Source organism: Medicago truncatula, chromosome 1 (genome assembly GCF_003473485.1).
Source record: "Medicago truncatula cultivar Jemalong A17 chromosome 1, MtrunA17r5.0-ANR, whole genome shotgun sequence".
Taxonomy (NCBI): domain Eukaryota; kingdom Viridiplantae; phylum Streptophyta; class Magnoliopsida; order Fabales; family Fabaceae; genus Medicago; species Medicago truncatula.
In genome coordinates, this window is record NC_053042.1 from 20,231,426 (window position 1) to 20,252,585 (window position 21,160).

A 21,160-nucleotide genomic window follows, 5' to 3' on the forward strand; every position below is an offset into this window, starting at 1 on the left:
GCATGCATGCATGTGCGCGAACAAACTCATATATTATGTTACTAAACTATAATGATAGTGAAGTTAATAGAGAAGTCCCTTGAAATAGTAATTAGAGAGTCTTACGATGAATAACGAATGAATAAAGAACCTTAACAAAATGAAGGACAAAAAACCGATTCAATGTCTTATTACATAGATGATGAATAAACAAAAGTTGAGAATAGTAACGATGAGTGTTAGAAAACACTATTGAAGATGATGAAGAATGCATTTAGAACACCAAAGTGTGTGTGTTTCGACACTGGCATTTAGGTTTGATTTGTCCACATCAATATGTATATATTATATGCAAGTGGTCTACCAATGAATCTCCTTCCGGATATTTTAGAACCCGTATTGTGATTTACGTACAAAAACGCTAAGCGTGTATTTCAATAGTAGTTTACAAAAAAATGTTTCCTACACTTTACTCATGCATTAGAAAAGAGGAGAATTTAAAGTGATAAAATGAGAGAGAGAGAGAGAGAGAGAGAGAGAAGGCTATAAAACTTGCAAATTCGTATGTCTTACTGTTGTGGTCGTTTTGACAGTTAAATAATATTAATGTTTATGTTAATTTAAAAGCTTTTATATTGACATAGTGGTAAGACTCCGTTTGAACAATCACATCGACATGAGTTTATTCTAAAGGGACGATTTCCTTCATTTTGTATTATTTTTTCCCTTTTAAAATAATGAATTTTATTAAAAAAATAAAAATAAACCATAGTCAGGTTTTAAACCTGTAACCTTAGACAAAACACAATAAACAATAGTGCATTCAACCACTAGACCATCTCATTCAATTGGATATAAACATTACAAATACACAACCTTCCAAATCAATATATTGGAACTATCTCATAATTTAAGATAGATTGGTAAGCAAGTTTTGAGCCAATTTTTCATTATAACAAATGCGCATAACTCACACATGAAATCTCGGTGCAATCGAAAGAATTTTCAAATTGACATGTTTGACTGAGCCTCATGTCTTTTATCCTTTTGATGAGAATTTTAAAATCAAACCATAAAAGTCTATTTCATTAGAAAAACAAAACTCCTTTTGATGAGAATTTTAGAATCAAACCATAGAAGTCTATTTAATTAGAAAAACAAAACTCTTAATATAACATTTAGTAAGAATCTCTCCAAAATTCTCAAGAGTTTTGATGCAGAGAAGATAAGAGATAATTAATTGGGAACTAATATGTTTTTGAAAGCACCTCCCCAAACTCCGAACTCCAAAGAGTTTTGACGCGAGAGGATCAAAGATAATGTTTTCAAAAAGCATCCTCTCCAAAGAAAGATAATGTCTTGGACACTCTTATTTGAGATAACATTTTTCTACCCAAATCTCAACGAGTTTCACTGGAGAGAGTTGTCTTGAGGTTTTAAATATGTTCCTCCCAAAACTTTTCAAGAGTTGGCCGAAGAGAGGATTCAAAATAGAAAACATCATCTCCTCCTCCAACCCAAGGATCCCAAGATAACGTTTTGAAAAATGTTCTCCCCAAACTCCCTAGGTCAGAGAGGATCCAAGACAAACAAACTCCTTGACATTCATAGCTCAAACTTGTCTTAAGCACCTAACAAAAAGAAATGCCTAAAAAAAGAGGCACGTACAACTAGTGTAAACACATAATGTGATAGCCCGAATGTAATCAGGCTGATGATGGAATGCTTGCTTCGAAACCCTCGTGAAACAAAAATCAAAGAGAATCGCACATTCGAAGGCACGCCCCTTTGAAAACTTGTGCTGAAAATAAGTTAAAGGTTTTATAGCCAGACACCTTTACAGGTGAAAAAAGCCTTGCCATAGAAATGGGAAAAACGTATATGTTAAAACTTAAAAGCTATTTAATTACTGTCAAACCCTCTCAATATTTCTTGCACTGTTGGATCCTTCCAATTTCTCAAAAGTAATCAAAAACTTCATTTTATGATGTATAAAAGCATACATTTCTATGATGGAGATAATAGAACCAAAATTATATAACAAAATATCACCACTTTTTTTTAGAAATGGAGAAAATACCTACTCAACAAATGAACCCCATGAAATTATAAAACCTATTAATGCATTAATCAGTACAAGACAAAATATTCAAATTCGGGAAGTTCAATCTTACCATCAAACTAACTAATAATAGTTGCATTTGAAAAGTTGAAGCACAAGAGATAATATGCTAATCTCCTCAATCAAGCAAATCAGAAACTGGAGTTTTCCTAAACGGATCAACTTGCACCAACTGGTCAGCCAAAGCTTTGTTGGGGAATAGGTTATCAGCTTTCATCCTCTCCCTGATCCCATATGCCGGTAGTTTGGCGTTTTTATAAGCCTGTGCTAGAGCATGGAACGGAGATATTCTAGAAATATAATTAGCTTGTCTCAATCTATAGAAAATCTTCTCTGCATTATGGACGTCGCCCCTCTTTGCATACTGCTCCATAATAGTCATAAAAGTAGTAAACATTGGCTTCATCTTATTTTGCTGTAGTGCCTTCTGCAAAACAGTGTCTGCCTTTTCGACTTCCCCTGCTTGAACATAAAGAGACACAAGTGCATCCCAGGTTGTTGGACCTATTGTGCATCCACTATCTCCCATTGTCTTAATAAGATCCTTACCCTTGTTTAGCATCTTATGCCTTATATAAATTTTCAGGAGTGATTCGTAATTCCTGGCAGTAAGTTTCCATTTATTTGACATCATCTCAAAAACTGCCTCTGCTTCTTCAATTTTCTTCAATCTTCCCCAAGCTTCAATTGCGGCAAGGCAGTCCTCAACCCGTGGCTTTGACTCACAAACCTTCCAAATTCTCTCCACTTCATCAGCCCTACCCAGAATTGCATAAAGGCGAAGCAAAGTTGGGCATACCCACATATTCTCTTTTAAGTTTTCACCTTCAATCTCCTTCAATATAGCTTCAGTTTTTTCGGTAAGCCCAGCTGCGGCATAATGCCTGGCCAAGGATGCCCGTGTTAGATGGTCTAGTTCACAACCTTCTGCCTTCATTGTCTCAACAATTTGAGACATCCCATCAATATCATTAGACAGGCCCTTCACGTCTATTAAAATTTTGTAAGTATAAGAAGAAGGTTTGACATTCTCCTTTTCCATCATAAGTAACACGTCAGCTATTTTCTTCTTGTCAATCTTCTTATAAATGAGAAGCAACTGATTGCAAGCAAATGCTGTAACAGGAAAACCTAACTCCCTCATTTTGTTGAATGTTTCCTCCGTTTTCCTCAAATTTTCCAGACTAGCACAGTTAGCTAGTAATGTTCTGTATAATAATTCTCCTCTGAAAGAATTTGGAACATGCTCGAGGTATTTTTCTGCCTTTGGTAGGCCACGCAATTTGGCAATCAAATCAAGTTTAGAAGCATACTCTTTCTCAGTAAATTCAAGCTTTTTGTTTGACTCTAGCCAATCCAAGGCCTACAGTTCCAACCAAAGAAAGAAAAAAGATAAACTTGTGTTATAAAAATTAAAACATCATATTATGGAACCAGAAACATAAACAAGGTAAAATATACATTAATATTTAATGATTTAATACGTAAAATACTTCTAAAGAAGGATCAAATAAGACAATAGGCCTGCAATATATTCCCAAAAAGGAAACGAACCATTCCCTCTCCCCCTGCAGACGAGTTGGGATCCTCTCCATTTTTCCTCCCCATTACTATAGTGTTGAAGGGTTTTGAAGTGTCAATAAAATAATTGGACCCACAAAATGTCACATTATTACATTTATATTCCCAAAACTTTGATAATGGAAAAATGGAGTGGGTAAAAAATGGAGAGGATCTTGAATCCCTGAAGGCCTAACTATAGTTATTAACCCCGGAGAGCTGCATTGAATGACCAACCCGGCAACCTCTAAACTGCTACAACAGGATGGCCAATATACCAAAGGATATGGGTACAACTTACAACACAAGGTAAATAATTTATAATATGTGTATATAAATGCTGCATAAAACAGTATGAATGGACTCGTGAGATCAAAATTTGTTGGATGTGAACTATGAAGTACACTTACAGCAAAAGAGGAAAAGAAAAGAAACAAAGACATGCATAAGTTAGATGAGAGAGAGAGAGTGGGAGCAGAGAATGAGTTTTTTTGGAACTAAACCAACAGAGAAAATGCATGAATCAGCAGAGAGTGATCAGCAACCAACACGTTGCTTTACTGGCCAGAAAATTAAGCATAATCGGCCAGAAGAAAGTCAAACAAGTGAACTTAGCTGAAAAAAAAAAATACTGGGGCTCAGGAAAATCACCCAGTAAACAAGTGGGATGATGAAGAGAAGTTTGGCTGAAAGTCCAGCACAGAGGTGGGGCAGTAGGGTTTAGTCCAGTGGGCAAATAGGAAGAAGAAGAGTAAAGTGGAGCTTTCGTTCCCCATATTGGGGTTTGGCAACCAACCTCCAATGACCACCCAATCAAAACACAACATGATGCTTTGTATAATGCAGGGAGGCCCCTGAAAGCATGACAGGTAATGTATTCTAACTCATTCAATTGTCAGAAACTAACTCTCTAATAACTAAATCGAAGTTGTTACTAGTTTAATCTAACAATAATACAATGACAAATACAGCCAACACTATAATAACTGAATCGAAGTTGTTACTAGTTTAATCTAACAGTAATACAATGACAAATACATACAGAAAGTAAACTATTCTTATGTCGATTTACTTCATTAAAGAAAACATGGGCTGGAATGGAATGGACCTATGAAGCTGTGCTATGATAATGAGCCAGCAATCAGCAAGCTCATAATCTGGGAAGGACTGACATTTTATCTGCAAAAAGCTCGTTGGTAGTTTGATTCGTACACGTATGTACCTTCACAAGGCCAACTTGCAGACATTCTTACCAAAGGATTGGGCAGTCCATATTTTGAAAGAATGTTATGCAAGCTGGAAATGGGAAATAGCTATTTTCCAGCTTTAGGGGAGTGTTGGAAATAGAGTCACATCCATGGTTGTCAAGGTAATTTCATAGAAGTTGAAGAACATGGAGGTTGTGGAGAGCCTATGTATTGTGAGTTGTGAGGCAAGAGGCAATTTAGGATGTGGCCAAGAACCTATTGCCATGTTCAGCAACTTAATGAGGTTTAGGGTATCTCTCATTGACTGCTCAGGGTGAGGAGGCTATTTATTTAGACACAACAAATAGTCGTACATGCCGATCAAACAAAAAAAAAACAAATAGTTGTACATATGTAGTATAAGAGGCTTACAGTTTTTTAAATAAGTGGGAAATTCATGTATTGATATATGACTTACTGTCATTATATTAAAAAAAATAAAAAATAATACACCCAAGTTGTATATCCAATGTATGGCTCACTGCAAAATATATAAAAAATAAATATCGTTTATGGTATTCATGACTTTGCTTTAGAGGTTTCGATTCTCGTACTTGGTAATCACAATTCACACTGATTTAGGAATATATTTTGTCTGTTTCTAAGTAGGACCAAATACCCCAAGAAAACTGGTAATATCTTTTCAAGTTCAACTTGCACTATCCAGATAAATTTGAGAACTAATCACCCAACTGTGGTAAAAAAAAAAAAAAAAAAGCCGTGAAAATCATTCCTAATTTTCTACTAATGAGGAATTGGAAGATTAAACAAGCATAGCATGATATCAAACATCAATGCCACTTTGGACTCAACCTGATAGCTGCAGATATAAACACTAAACCATTATTAGGTGGGGTCAAATATCCATCATCATAAATACAATAACAGCCATTGCTCTGCCAATTATGTGTGATTGGCTCATTTATCAAATGACTTCATAATGGCCTATCACATATTAAGTTTAAGATTATATATCATTTACTTCAAAATCTCTCATAAATTATAATGGTTTGACCCATGGTTGTCAAACTTGAGATCCCACTTAAGATTGTTTGGTATAGAAAAATCGTAAATCATGAATCGGAACATAGATGGTAAGATCCCACCAAATAGACAAATTATATTTAGTTATTTATATATCATAATTAAGGGTGTGAGAGATTTACCTGCAAAGCCCTTCCATACATTTTACGCCTTCGAAGACTATTTAATGCCAACCCAATCTCCTGCCTGCTTAATTCTTTACCTTTTTCAACCCACTTGTCGAGAGCAGAATCAACTGACAAACCTGAAACACTTACAATGGCCTTGAATAGTTCTGACCGTCTCCTTGAAGAAAATGATTTTTTGTCGGATGAATCAGTCTCAGTATCCGACAACTCCAGCTCATTGATGTCTATTTCAGCAGTGTCACGGCTATCTCCGTCTGCATCTGGCTCAGTCAATCGATCTTCAATCTCCATGTCATCATTATCATCAGCATCATCCTCTTTTTGGCTGCTAGCATCAGCCTGTGACGAAAGTTCACGGGTGGTGAAAGTAAATCTGTGGGAAGCATGAGGAGTGTGTAGGTTCGTTGACAGAAATCGAGCATGAGAATCAGGAACAGGAACAGGAACAGCCTCCTCTGAAGTGTTTGGAATTAATTTGACAGAAGCGGCACGAGAAATTCCAGAATTGTTATTATTAAGCCCTTGGTTTCTACAAATTCATAAAATTAGTGATGATTAAGCAAGCATTGATTGATGATAATAGGGAAAATGATTAAACTGGGATAAAATAATAAAATTAAAATGAGTGAAGATTGAGATTGATAACCTTAAGGTGAGGCGAACAGAAGTTCTGCGAAGAGCCCACATATTGGTTGGTCACAGAGAGAGCGAGCAATGATGATAAACTGTGAATGAATGAATGAATTCTTAAACCCTAAAACCAAAACCCAAAAACCCTTCTCCTCTTATACTCATATTTATTTATTGCCTCTTCTATCCCTCTGTTAAATTACGATTAAACCTTCATTCAACTACAGTTAATTAAACTTTCTAAATGATATCTCAGAAAATAATGTGTAAAAAAACAGAGAAATGATATTCCTACAACCATTTTGTGACAACTTTTGTATAACTTTCTCTCTCATACTCACATGATGTTCTTATTCTCTCTCTTCCTTTTTTCTCTCCATTGTTTTTGACCAATAAAAAGAGAGAAAAAGTTGTCACTAAAATTGTCATAAAATGGATGAAAAATGTTTTAATTTTTTTTCCGTTGTTAATCCTTTGGTCATGTAAAATTCTAAACTTACTCGAAATGTAAATAAAGTTTATCTGTTTTCTTTGTGTAAAGAAATGTTTTTTTTGAGAAATAAAGAAATGTTTTTTTGGTGGTGACCGGGATTTGAATCTTAGATCTTACATATATTATCCATTGTCCTTGTCAATTGAGCTAAACTTACAAGGACAAAGAAAAAATGTTTTAAAATCTCATATAATGTGTAATGCATAATTTTGTTTGAGACAAAGGGATATGCAATATCAATATATTTTAATAGAAAAATATATCAATTTCATCATATAACACGATGAAATCTTTTTTTGAATAAAATTTAAATAATTTTTATCAGTATCAAATATTGTTCATATTGTAGTGGTGTTGTTACCATTTTAACGAGATTTAATTAGAAATTAGAAATTTTAAGTTTCATTTTCATTCATGTTTCATATTCATTCATAATCCTCCTTTCTTTGTTATCGTGATTTTTAAATCTTTCTCCATACCTTTCTAGGGCTTTGTTTAGGAGTTTGGAAGGGAGGGGAAATGATGGCTTTGGGGTTGAAAAAAAATATAGGAAAATATAAAGAAAATTTTGACATTTTTTAAAACGGATTTTTTTAAAGAATGATATATTAATGCTTATTATTAATATATTTTTAATTTTAAGAATATTATAACAAAATAGATTAAATATGAAGAATTCATATAAATCCTTCAGAACCCCTCAAAACTTTTCTCCAATACAATCTTTGAGTTCCTCCAAATTATGAGAATTTTGTATTAAGAAGAAATATGAACCCCCAATGTCCTCTTTTTTTCAACGTCCTCTATTTGTTATACTCACTCCTTCCTTTTTTCAAAAGTTTTCCCCTCTCATCGTGACATTCCTTTCACTCCAAGACTCCTGATACAAATCGACGGTTGAAAAAGAACAGAGATGTTTGACATCAGAGGGTGGGGACACTTTCAAAAAAGTATTTTAAATATTTATCATCATTAATTTATAACAATATCTCTACTTCCCCCCTCAAAAAATACTAATTTATCTCTTTCCTATTTTTTAAAAATTACATATTTATACCATTTCATTAAGAATAAGAGGCATTAAATTCTATTTTCTACCCTGACCAAACAACAAAATATTTTTTCTCCATCTATCTACACTTGTTTTCTCCTCAAATATACTAAAGTGTTAAATTTAGTTTAATAAATATATCATCGTAACTTCACACACACATATATATTTGGAGATGTTGTAAATTTGGGTTAAATTCTTAAAGTGTGTTTGGATGAGAGAATTGAAAATTTTAAAAATATTAGTATTCTAAGGAGTTCAAATAATTCATTCATTGTTATGATTTTTGGGCTAGTTTTATAAATTTTGAATTTTTTGGATCAACTTTGAAAATTGGAAAATATGGATCAATTTTCAAATTTCAAAAACATTAAGGGACCAATTTGCAGTTTTTGAAAATTTTGAGAGCTCAATTTGTAATTTTTTATAATTAAGGGGTCAATATTCAATTTTTTGCCCTTACTTTTTTTTTTTGAAACATGCGCTTACTTTTGAATAATACGAAGACCAAAATGCAAATTTAAAAAAAAAAAATAAAAAAGAAAAAAATTTGAAATTCCTCACTTTTAGGTGTCATCTAAAATTATTTGAAATTCCTCAAGTTATCATCCAAGCAATAGAACTTATCTAAAATGATTTGAACTCACTCAAAAAATTACATTACCTCAACATTTTTAAATCCAAACACACTCTTGGGTTTTTTTAAATGGTATTTGAAACTCTCTTACTTGAGCTTTACATAATGCCTCATGAAAATCCCTTTATTGTAACAATTCTCCAAAAATATTATAAAAGATATAATTTATATTGAAAAGATTTAATCACCATCTAAAATTACATTAGCTCATATAATTCCCTCGTCCAGACACATTTGTAGTTGATGGTACTTGACAGAAAAGAGGAAAAAGAATTGATGGTTTTAATGGTTTATCCTCAATAAATGAATCCTTCAAATATTCTGCTATAATACCATTTCCCAACAAACAAACAAAAAAACTACATCGAGTACAATGATGAGTCTCATTTTCTCTTTTTCTTTAAAAATGATGCAGCACGCAGGAAAATCTGGTCAACTTCATCAAACTTGGGCAAGTCAGCATCTTTTTCCATGTTTTTAGAGTTGTATGATATTTGCTGCAGATGCTCCTCAAAATCATCTGTATCTCCATCACTTTGCTCCGGAAAATTATTAAATTCGTCCAAATAAAGAGGTTTCTCCTCCTTTACCAAATCCTCTGTATCTGAATCTGTCTCAAAGATGTCTGATAATTTATCAGAATATGAATCCAAATCAGAGTCCATATGTGCTTCATCCTCCGAGCAACTGTTGTTATCATTAAACATTGCACCAACTTTATCTAATTTCTCTAGTTGGAGATTTGAAACACTACTTGGTTCAACACTCACTTTGTCACTTATTTGGATTCCCTCAGCTGCTTCTGTGTTACTTTCAGCTGTGCTTTGAAATTGTGCTCGAAGAATTTCGAGCTCTTGCTCGAGTTTGGGAATATATCTCCTCACAGCGCGGAGGCCATCCCTATATTTTGATTTATCCAATGCCTGAATAAAATGAGAGTAACCCAAGGAGAGACAATGAGAACTAGCATAACAAAAAAGAAAGTTTGAAAAAGTTCAAAATTGGAAAGTAATAGTTCAATTTTTTGTGCAACAGTAACAGACAAGTAGCATGCACAGCAAAGATTGCATATATACCTTATATAGATCCAAGGTTGCAAATAAATGCTAGAAATAAGACATTGCAGAGATTAGGCTAGGGAAGTAGGCAAATAGGAAGGTGAAGCAATCTTTTATTGTGTGGTGGAGGCAATCTTTAGGGACATCTGATAAAACACGATACAATTAGAAATGGTCCAAATTTTTATTTTCCAAAAGAAGGGTAACAGGAAGAAGATGCAAAGGACAAACACAGTCTCTACTCTACAGATATTTTATTGTGCGTGCACAACACACACACATCTCTTAAAACACACCAAATACATCACTATTTTTCGAATGAAGCACGCTAGAAAAGCAACCGACTGTGAGAGTCGTATCTAACATTTTATCAGCTTAAATGACAATGGTTAGAGTCAGTTGTTATTGACAGAATATTAATGGCGTTGAGCAAGAATACAACTCATGGATTCATGACGGCGAAAACATAATTTCTTCTCACCAATTTTCCCAAAATGCTAATCTTGGGGAATGAAATCCTAGAATAGTATGAAGAAATTTTGAAACACCAACTTAGGGAAACTCCAAATCTGTTTTTTTATTCACAAAACTTATGAAATATTGAACACCAAACGAAGTACCTTCTTTCTTGGGAGAGTGACTCGTGGAGACATTATCTCTGTTGGTGGTTGAGAGTAATTTTTCCCTCTGTACATTATTATTGTGTCCTCTTCATGAATGCCAAGCACTATACCTCCAGTCAATCTTGCCAGCTCAGTGGCAATCTCCTTAACCTCCTCTGCTGAAAATGTCTTCACCACCACTTGCAAAGTTTGATGTTTCTTCCAATGTAGATGCATGTTCAAAATTACACCTTGGTAAATTCCTCTTCTTCCAACTGGCACGTAATTTTTGCTTTTCAGGCCCATTTTTAAGAAGAAAAAGTGTTCTTCTGGCGTCAATATCTCGGGATCATGGATTGTTTCTGATGATTCTGTAGGCTCAATCTTCTTCAGAGCTTCGCGAAGTCTCTCTTCTTTTTTCCGAGCCTGCATTAGAAAGAAATAATTCTATATTCACCAACTAACATAATAAACATAAAATACACAGCAGTAAGACAAACATAAATATGACTTATATATATCTAATTCAAAACAATGAAATAAAAAGGTTAAAGAAATATGACATCAACATAGATAAAAACCAAAAATGATGGATCTTGGTGTGATGGAAATGAATTTAGTGCAGGACAGCTTTGATTTAATAATGGCAGGAGTAAAAATGAAAATATTATAACCGAAAAATCAAGCAGGAAGGTCTATACGAGTACTTGTTATGGTGACAACTGACAAGCCAAGAGAAGAACTAACCGGCGTTAACCTGATCTACACAAACTTCAAAAAATTTGTAATTTTATAACTTTTAGGTCCTTCCATTTAAGATAAGATACTCATATCAGAGGTCCATTGAAGTGTTATGAATACTAGAAAACAAGTAATTAACTACAGAATGTACAACTTGTAGATAGGAATTCTAGGATTGACCTTCATAAAGGACAATAAAAGTCTTGCTCTGTGAGACACATAATGTTCTACCAAGATAACATTAACCATTTAGCAATGTAATAAAGACTTAGAAAACATTTAGCAATGTCATGATATAGTGTCTTCTCTTTAGTACCACTAATAGACACGACCTCTGCTCCACCCTTGTTCTTGGATGAGATCATTGTTACCCCGGTAACAATAAACTAAAAGGGCAGCCCGGTGCATTAAAGCTCTTGCATATGCAGGGTCCAAGAAAGGGTCCTACCATTTTGGTGTATTGTACATAGCGTTACCATGTTTTTTACACAAGAGGCTGTTTCCAAGCCTTGAGCTAGTGACCTTTGAGTCACGCGACAACAACTTTATCAATAGACTAAGAGTAAAAATATGAAATCTTTAAAATAAGGTGTTAAAGTAGGAGCAAGAGTCTGAAACAAGAAATGCAAATATTCCACTCAAGCAATTAATGTCACATAGCATTTCCTAAAGAGAGTGTACCTTTAATAACTTGTATAAAATTCTTTCCTCTGTTGTCATCCTTTGAAACTCTTTCTTCTTCTTAAATCTAAAGAACTTAAGCCACCTTACAACAGCTCTTTTCCCCTTCAATTTTTTCCTCGCCGGTACTTTGACATCACCATCCGAATCCTGAGGTTGTTCTACGACCTTATCATGATTACACTTCAAAAATGGAGTTGAATGAAAACTTAGGCATCCTACTCGTGTAGAAGTAGAAGGAAGCTTGAATTGATGGTGTTCCTGGGCATAAACCTTGCATATAACATAGTTCAAGCTACAACAGTGTAAGTCAATATTATCAAAATTATTTTGACTCTGTCATTTGTAAAAGTGAAATAGACGAAGAGGGAGAGAGAGAAGTACCTTGTTTTGTGGCGAAGTAAGAAAGTGGTAGATGAGGATAAGAACTGAAATTTATTGAGAAGCGGTGATGTGAAAATTCTCCACGCCATTTTTGTCTCTCTCTCTCTCTGTCACGACCCAAGATTCAATATCGTGACCGGCGCACGAACTAGAGCATCCTAGTCCGGCAAGCCTATTGACAATCCTTGACAAACTATAATTTAAACAATTTTCAAATTTACTTTCACTTATAATGATATCCACAGAAATTTCGACAGCGTATGCTCTATATTTTGAATACTTTCCAAGATATGAATCCTGCCTATATACTTGTATTATCAGCAGAATCTCAAAGTGACATAACTAGATGTTTATACAACTCAAAACAAAACATTTGTCGACTACCAATAGCTGCAGATACATCGACCATTCAGTTTATACAAAGGGAGGAGACCTACCCAAAAGAATGACATTGACAGATCTTTAACTCTGCTACAAGCTTTCTACGCACTTGACTTTGAATCTGAAAAAAATATAAGAAGAAGGGGTAAGTCATAAAGACTTAGTGAGGAGACAACAATCACCACCAACTAGAAGGGAAACACACAAGCACAATTATTTACTTTCTCAAATCTAATATAGATTTACAAAACTAGTATCCGTATAAAATTTAAGTAATCCACAATCGTTTATACGCATGAAAATTCACAATCAAGTGTATACATGAAAATTCAAAAAACTTTGTAAATTTATCAAACCAAATAAGATTATATCGAAATCCCAATGTTGTAAAGAGGTCAACCCAAATCCGCAACCTTAAAGAAAATATAGAAATCACACATAATGAAAAGGAATTGAAATAATAGAAATCCAAATAGAATATAAAAATCGGATTTAATGAAATGAAATCAAAATAATCAACTTCAAAGAAAGTATAAAAATTCAATTTTCGTGAAAATATCAATTCCTAGTGATGCCTTTCCGAATGACCACCGGAGCAATTTCCACCGAATCTGAACATCAATAATATTTTCTCATGAATTAGAAACTCATTCTACCACTTCTCTAACTAGAGTTAACCATAAAATCCCTACATTATCCATTCTAACCTACAAAATAATTTCTAAACGAATCTTCATGTGTAAATAAACACTAATTGAGAATTGTAAGTCGATAAATATACCTCAAAGAGTCTCAATGAGCAACTCTCACAATATGGGTATTCTCCTTCTACTTCAAAGCACAAACCCTAACCCCCAAATTTCTACCAATAGAGCTTGAATATGAAGTTGCTTTACTTAGATGATCAATTATTCTTAAGGATGATTGATTTGGTGATGAAATTGGTTGATTTGGGAAAGGAAGGAAAAAGAAATGGAAGAAGAGGATTGAGGGACAGAGAGCTAACGGGAGTGAGAGGAGAAAGGAAAGGGAAAGTTATGTGTTTCACTCTCTCTCTCTCGACACAATCGCCACCACGACCCACGGTGGTGTAGGCAGAGACTTCTCTCAGCTTTCTCTCTTCTCGACGTCGGTCGATTTACGAAAAATCTCTTCTTTTCTTAGTATAGACGACGTCGTTTTGGGAACTACAATCTGGACCGTTGGATGAATCCAACGTCTCACATTTACTTTCTTAAGGAGTTGTATTCAACTACTGTTGTACCTTGTGAATGCACGCCTGAGTTTATGACACCACTTGTGCAATGTTAATGTTAAGGTGAGAATGCAATAGTCCTCGTGATTAACTTACAATCAATGGCGGAGCCAAAACAAAAATTTTTGGGGTGGCCGCTAACAAATGAAAAAATATATCTTTGTCAACTCTTTCAATGTCATCGGCCTTCCTCTTAAAAAATGAAGAGATTTTTCAACTTTTCCTGTTGAAACACTTTCAAAATCAACATAATTTCAAAATCAAATAAAAAAAAAAGTAAAAATCAAATTACAATACATGGTTTCAATGTTACATTAATTCTAATAACATTCAAATTTCATAACAGAAGCCAGTTTCAATTTCATTGAAATAACGTACATGATTTCAAAATGAACCAATTTATATTTCACTTGATTTTCATAAACATAAGACCATGTTAGCTGAATTCAAAAGCTGAGCCAGGTTCGATAGAACTTTTCTGATGGAAAATGCCATGAATGTTGCTACTTTTCATGAGAGGTTGCTAGAACATGATTATAGTTATAGAAAAACCATACATAATCAAAAATAGAGGAAGCAACAAGATTAGCATATCTAGGCACGCTACAAGTTGAAGTTGAAGATGTGCTTACATTTTTTTGAATCAAATAAGCTTACATTTTCCATCTTTTTTACCTCTACTATTTAGGATTATTTATTACATTTTCCTCTCAAAAGTCATTGCCATACAACAAAACTCACACCAAAAGAAAAACACTTCAGAAAAAAAGATAGCATACACAAGTTAATATTATATAGGAAAAGTCACTGAAAAATCACTCTCAGTTCAAAACTCACTAAATGGTAATAAGCAGTTCAAAACTATTATAAATCAATATTACAATTGAGGAATCAACATTTCAGTTTTTGATTTTCTTTTTTATTTTCCCTTTTTGTTTTGATTAGGGTTATAGAAAAATTGAAATTGAAAAACAAATCAAACACCAAATACATCACCAAACAATAGGAAACACCAGTATCATTACCAAACAAAAAAACAAAAATAATATACACTTACTCAGTTAGGGTTTGTTGGAGAGATGGAGACAAATGAAGAAAATCAGAGATCGATACAGAGAGAAGATAAGAAGATGAGTGACATGAGTGTGGGTTTGAGTTCGATGGAGAGTTAGAGAAGGCGACGGTCGCGGCGTGGCTGACGGTGGGAGATGGTGGAGGTATCACTGCAATACCGGAGAGGGAGAGCATGTTTATCGCGTTTTAGAAGACTAAACTAGGAATGACATGTTTGTAATTTTTAAACAGCGTCAAGGGTATAATAGTAATTTCCCAAAAATAATGGGGAGGCCATGGCCATCCTGGTCCTCATGTGGCTCCGCCACTGCTTACGATGCATAGTATATGCAAGATTTCAAGTTCAAACATCAGCCACCACAAAAAAAAAGGTAAGAATGCAAAACATTGATCAATTTAACTGTGACACATCAAATGTTATGAGCAATGTCACATATATCGTGAGAGCCAAGAGTGTAATGTTTTCACCCAAAAGATCATCAATAAACCTAAGTGGAATGATTATGTTGTAATTAAACAGTGACTAATTAGTTATACAAATATTAGTGATTCATTACTTTGTTATGAACTAGTGTTCGACCTGTGCGCAAACGCACGGGTAAATATAGATTCACACAATACATGTGAGCGCACGGGTAAATATAGATTTACACAATACATGTGAACACAACAAACACTTAACCCTCAAAGCTCAAATATGTGAGTATCAGCAACAACGCGTGTATTCATAAAACACATGTCCCGTGCATGACATACATTACATACGACCCCTCATCAACGTTGATTTTTGATGTCAAAGGACATATTGAGCAACACAAACCACAAAGACAAACACAGACATAATATACAAAACGAAAACAACAACAAATTTTCCAACAAAATCACCCGGACAACCACCTTTTTCCAAGCATGCGAATCTATCAAAGAGAAAACAATTAGTGCCTACATATACTCCCTAAGTGGCCAACAACTGTGAGAATTAAAAGGGGGAAAAAGCTGCTGGAATATTACAATCAAAGACCACAAAAGATGTTGACCATTTGACTACGACCATAAGCATTCCATGGCAATAAAATTACTAAACATAGCACCAGCAGCACAAACAGACTCTACCCAATACCTCTTATAAATACATCACCTTCTTCAACAATACTCACACCAATCAAATTTAATTTACTAATACTGCCAAATGGCCAAGTGTTTTCTATTCTGCATTACCATACTTGCAGTCATTTTACTCCTCATCAACAACATTGATGAGGAAGAAATAGGGGCAGACGGCTTAGAATGTATTATAGTTATCGTCCTGCTACTTTTAGGATATTGCATGGATCATTACCATTTGTCTTGACAGAGACATAGAAAAGAGCTATTAGTAATCTTCACCTCGAGACATTTTCATGCTTAGTATTCACTATAAATTGTTCTGTCACAGAGCAATACAAATACTATTCTACTCATCGATATTGCAACACAAAATGTTTGTGCTGAATTGAAGAAACAGTTGGAAGACTTGCTTGATAAAAAGTTTGTAAGACCAAGTGCGTCACCTTGGGGAGCGCCGGTGTTGTTGGTTAAGAAGAAGGATGGTACTATGAGGTTATGCATTGACTATCGTCAGTTGAATAAAGTTACGATAAAGAACAGGTATCCACTTCCGAGAATTGACGACTTAATGGATCAGTTAGTGGGTGCAAATGTTTTCAGTAAGATTGACTTGAGGTCAGGTTACCATCAGATTAAGGTGAAGGATGAGGATATGCAGAAGACGGCCTCTAGGACACGTTATGGTCACTATGAATATAAGGTGATGCCTTTCGGTGTTACTAATGCGCCTGGTGTGTTTATGGAGTATATGAACCGAATTTTCCATGCCTACCTAGATAAATTCGTGGTTGTGTTTATTGATGACATCTTGATTTATTCAAGGACTGAAGAAGAGCATGCATAGCATCTGAAGATTGTATTGTAAGTGTTAAAAGAAAAGAAGTTGTATGCTAAGTTGTCGAAGTGTGAGTTCTGGTTAAGTGAAGTGAGTTTTCCTGGCCACATTATTTCTGGTAGTGGTATTGCAGTTGATCCTTCAAAAGTTGATGCAGTATCACAATGGGAAACCCCGAAGTCAGTGACTGAGATTAGAAGTTTCTTGGGTTTGGCTGGTTATTACCGCAGGTTCATTGAGGGATTTTCGAAGTTAGCACTTCCGTTGACTCAGTTGACCTGTAAGGGTAAGTCGTTTGTGTGGGATGCTCAGTGTGAGAGTAGTTTCAATGAATTGAAGCAAAGGTTGCCAACTAATCCTATTTTAATTTTACCGAAGCCAGAAGAACCTTTTGTAGTTTATTTTGATGCGTCTAAGTTGGGCTTAGGTGTTGTTTTAATGCAAGATGGTAAGGTGGTAGCGTATGCTTCTAGGCTGTTGAGGATACATGAAAAGAATTATCCTACTCATGATTTGGAGTTGGCTGCGGTGGTTTTGGTTTTGAAAATTTGGAGGCATTATTTGTATGGTTCCAGATTCGAAGTATTTAGTGATCATAAAAGTCTAAAATATTTATTTGATCAAAAGGAATTGAACATGAGGCAGAGGAGGTGGTTAGAGCTGTTGAAGGATTATGATTTTGGTTTGAATTACCATCCGGGTAAAGCCAATGTGGTTGCAGATGCGTTGAGCAGGAAGACATTGCATATGTCTGCTTTGATGGTGAAAGAATTTGATTTGCTAGAGCAGTTTAGAGATTTGAGTCTTGTTTGTGAATTGACACCCCAGAGTGTACAGTTGGGGATGCTGAAGATTAACAATGATTTCTTGAATAGTATCCGAGAAGCACAGGAAGTGGATGTCAAGCTGGTTGATTTGATGGTTGCTGGTAATGGCACTAAGGATAGTGACTTTAAGGTTGATGATCAGGGTGTATTGAGGTTCAGAGGAAGAATTTGTATTCCTGATAATGACGAGTTGAAAAAGTTGATTTTAGAGGAAAGTCACAAGAGTAGCTTAAGTATTCGTCCGGAAGCTACGAAAATGTATCATGATTTGAAGAAGCTGTTTTGGTGGTCCGGTTTGAAGCGTGATGTCGCTCAATTTGTGTATGCATGTTTGACTTGTCTGAAGTCTAAGGTTGAACATCAGAAGCCTGCAGAGTTGTTGACACCGTTGGATGTGCCGGCCGGAGTGGAAGTGGTATAGCATTTTTATGGATTTTGTAACGAGTTTACCGAACACTCCGAGAGGGCATGATGCTATGTGGGTTGTGGTCGACAGGTTGACGAAGTCGGCACACTTTATTCCGATTAATATCAGTTATCCGGTAGCTCAGTTGGCGGAGATTTATATTCATAACATTGTGAAGCTACATGGTGTACCGTCGAGTATTGTGTCGGATAGGGATCCGAGGTTCACCTCTAGATTTTGGAAGAGTTTACAAGATGCTTTGGGTTCGAAGTTGAGGTTGAGTTCGGCTTATCATCCACAGACAGATGGTCAGTCGGAGAGGACGATCCAATCATTGGAAACTGAGAGTGTGTGTGCTTGAACAAGGTGGAGCTTGGGATAGTCACCTACCGTTGATAGAGTTCACATACAACAACAGTTACCATTCGAGTATCGGTATGGCACCGTTCGAAGCTTTGTATGGTCGGAGGTCCATGACTCCTTTATGTAACGCCCTAGTCGTTAATTTATTTATTTTAGAATTATTTAGAGTCTTTTATGTGATTTTAAATAATAATTGTGATTTATGTGGTGTGTATTATTTTATTATATGATTTATTTTAATATAATTAGAATAATATGAGAAATAGAATTATTTTGGAGTGTGGGAGTTAATTAGGATTTAATAAAAAATTAAGGGAGTTTAATGAAATAAAGGAGGAGTTATAGTTTTGGGAGTTAGGAAAAGAAATGGTTAGAAGCAGTTTTACGTGAAACAAGTTTTGGGAGAAAAGAACCAAGAACAAGGGGAGAGAAGAACAAGTAGAGCCAAGATCACCCGTGTGTCGTGCGATTTCCTGAAATAAGGTAAGGGTGAGACTATCTCTCGATAATCATAGTATATAATTTCTGAAAATTGTTTTAACATGAATTGTTCTTGAGAATAAAAATTGGGAATTAGGGTTGATGCTGATTTTGAAAGGAATGGTGTAAGAATTATGTTTAATGTGTTGTAATTTGATGTTCAGAATGATTTCTTAATCTATAATGTTGCTGTGATCAGAATTGGAATGAAATTAGAATCTGTTGGATAAATTGGAGAAGTTTTGTGTGATTGTTAGAATGATCTGAATTGTTGTTGAAGATGACCTTAGTCAGCCACTTTTGAACCTTGCCTCGTGCACTAGGGGATCCTTTTGAGTATTTCTAAGTGTTCCTTTTAACTTGTAAGACCATTATATATACCCTGAATCCTACTAAACACATTGTTAATCGAGTGGGTATAGTTTAATGAATTTGTGGATTGAAGTGGGTATGAAACCAAGTGAAAATATGTTACATTGAATGACTTGATGTTTTAGTATGATTAACATTAATTATACATTTTTCTGATGTTGGATTGGTTGTGATGAAGTTGTATGTCATATATATACATATGCATTAGTTGAGTTGTATGTAGATATACACAAGTGGGTTAGTTGCATAAGCATTAAAGTGGGAGAGCTTCGGCTCTGGAACGCCTTGTCGTTCAAAGCGGTGGAACACTAGTTGTTCAAAGCGGTGTTTAGCGGTGAGGACTTATGTCCTGATAAGAATGCTTTAACCATTCGATAGCAGTGAGGGCTCCGGCCCTGAATATGGTACCACATGCATAGCTGCATTTGTTGAGGAGTCTTAGAGGTGTTGTCATGTCATTACATGAGTTGTTGTTGTTGGTTGAATTGCTATATCTGGATGATGTTGTTGATTATGAAATACTTATGCATATTGAATAATCATTGATATTGTAAGGTGTTAGATTCAATTGATGTTATTATATATTATTATTACTGTTTGTGAATCTCACCCCTTCTGCTTGAAAATGTTGCCCTTCCTATGGGTAACTTGCAGGTGATCCTGAGTAGTAGGTGGTGGCTCAAAGTGTCTAGGGCTCTGATACGTGGGATGAGATTTTAATGCTTTCTTTCATTCCTATGTATCAAATTTTGAATATTGCTGATGTAGCCCTGTTGTTAAGGCTTTTATGCCAAGATTTAATTATGGAGATTTAAACGGTTGATGTTGTTTTGATGCAAAAATTTCCGCTGCAAAATTAATGATGATTTTGAAGGATGTTTATTAAATAGATTTTATACTATATTTACAAAATGTTGATTTAGTAGTGTGACATGCCCGTTTGGGTTAATACTCTGATGCATGTTTATTTATTAATTAATTGATTATTGGGAACGGGGTGTTACACTTTATGTTGGTTTGAGTCAGGAGAGAGTGTTGTGTTGGGATCGGATTTGGTTCATCAGACTACAGAGAAAGTCAAGATGATCAGAGAGAAGATGAAAGCGTCGCAGAGTCGACAGAAGAGTTATCATGACAAGCGTAGGAAAGCCCTTGAGTTTCAAGAGGGAGATCATGTATTTCTGAGAGTTACTCCTATGACGGGGGTAGGACGTGCATTGAAGTCGAAGAAGTTGACTCCTAAGTTCATTGGTCCGTATCAGATTTCAGAGAGGGTTGGAACAGTGGCATATAGAGTTGGTTTGCCACCACATCTTTCGAATTTGCATGATGTATTTCATGTGTCGCAACTTCGGAAGTATGTAGCGGATCCTTCGCATGTTATTCCGAGAGATGACGTGCAGGTTAGAGACAACCTTACAGTTGAGACCTTACCGTTGAGGATTGAAGACCGTGAGGTGAAGAAGTTGAGAGGCAAGGATATACCTCTAGTGAAGGTTGTTTGGGGTGGAGTAACTGGTGAGAGTTTGACTTGGGAGCTGGAGAGTAAGATGCGGGAGTCGTATCCAGAGTTGTTTGATTGAAGTAAGATTTCGAGGACGAAATTCTCTAAGTTGGGGAGAGTTGTAACGCCCTAGTTGTTATTTTATTTATTTTTGATTTATTTAGAGTCTTTTAAATGATTTTAAATAATATTTGTGATT

The 21,160-nt window shown here is 35.1% G+C and overlaps 3 protein-coding genes across 10 annotated transcripts; 1 reads left to right on the forward strand and 2 right to left on the reverse strand.

Annotated features, from left to right (window-relative positions):
- Positions 1 to 2,017: 2,017 nt before the first annotated feature.
- On the reverse strand, positions 2,018 to 6,897 carry LOC11429425 (pentatricopeptide repeat-containing protein At1g80270, mitochondrial). The gene is made up of 3 exons (XM_003590216.4): positions 6,727 to 6,897; positions 6,075 to 6,609; positions 2,018 to 3,464 (listed from the first exon to the last, which is right to left on the reverse strand). Exons 1-3 carry the CDS (start codon positions 6,765 to 6,767, stop codon positions 2,220 to 2,222), a joined length of 1,821 nt encoding a protein of 606 aa, XP_003590264.2. The 5' UTR covers positions 6,768 to 6,897; the 3' UTR covers positions 2,018 to 2,219.
- Positions 6,898 to 9,055: 2,158 nt separating this feature from the next.
- Positions 9,056 to 15,262, reverse strand: LOC11429426 (uncharacterized CRM domain-containing protein At3g25440, chloroplastic). 8 transcript variants are annotated; one of them, XM_003590217.3, is made up of 6 exons: positions 15,051 to 15,262; positions 12,795 to 12,859; positions 12,358 to 12,529; positions 11,974 to 12,268; positions 10,570 to 10,977; positions 9,056 to 9,814 (listed from the first exon to the last, which is right to left on the reverse strand). In XM_003590217.3, exons 3-6 carry the CDS (start codon positions 12,444 to 12,446, stop codon positions 9,275 to 9,277), a joined length of 1,332 nt encoding a protein of 443 aa, XP_003590265.1. In that variant the 5' UTR covers positions 12,447 to 12,529; positions 12,795 to 12,859; positions 15,051 to 15,262; the 3' UTR covers positions 9,056 to 9,274. The 8 variants fall into 8 exon arrangements, with proteins under 8 accessions (XP_003590265.1, XP_024631731.1, XP_039690886.1 ...); XM_024775963.2 differs by having other exon boundaries at positions 12,358 to 12,550; XM_039834952.1 differs by lacking the exon at positions 15,051 to 15,262 and adding an exon at positions 13,520 to 14,075.
- Positions 15,263 to 15,331: 69 nt separating this feature from the next.
- LOC120578135 (uncharacterized) lies at positions 15,332 to 21,028 on the forward strand (the record flags this gene model as incomplete). Its single annotated transcript, XM_039830328.1, has 3 exons — positions 15,332 to 15,390; positions 17,885 to 17,981; positions 20,624 to 21,028. Coding segments are annotated over exons 1-3 (561 nt in total), but the record flags the coding sequence as incomplete, so codon positions are not given.
- Positions 21,029 to 21,160: the final 132 nt, after the last annotated feature.

Bases quoted from the DNA above. Each gene is read 5' to 3' on its own strand.
- LOC11429425 (XM_003590216.4), bottom strand. From the start codon at position 6,767: ATGTGGGCTCTTCGCAGAACTTCTGTTCGCCTCACCTTAAG. The intron at 6,610-6,726 runs GTTATCAATCTC...ATGAATTTGTAG, and splicing joins TCTGTTCGCCTCACCTTAAG to AAACCAAGGGCTTAATAATA. The intron at 3,465-6,074 runs GTAAATCTCTCA...TTGGAACTGTAG, and splicing joins TGTATGGAAGGGCTTTGCAG to GCCTTGGATTGGCTAGAGTC.
- LOC11429426 (XM_003590217.3), bottom strand. From the start codon at position 12,446: ATGGCGTGGAGAATTTTCACATCACCGCTTCTCAATAAATTTCAGTTC. The intron at 10,978-11,973 runs GTACACTCTCTT...TTTCTAATGCAG, and splicing joins TTTTATACAAGTTATTAAAG to GCTCGGAAAAAAGAAGAGAG. The intron at 9,815-10,569 runs GTACTTCGTTTG...CATTTTATTCAG, and splicing joins TCACTCTCCCAAGAAAGAAG to GCATTGGATAAATCAAAATA.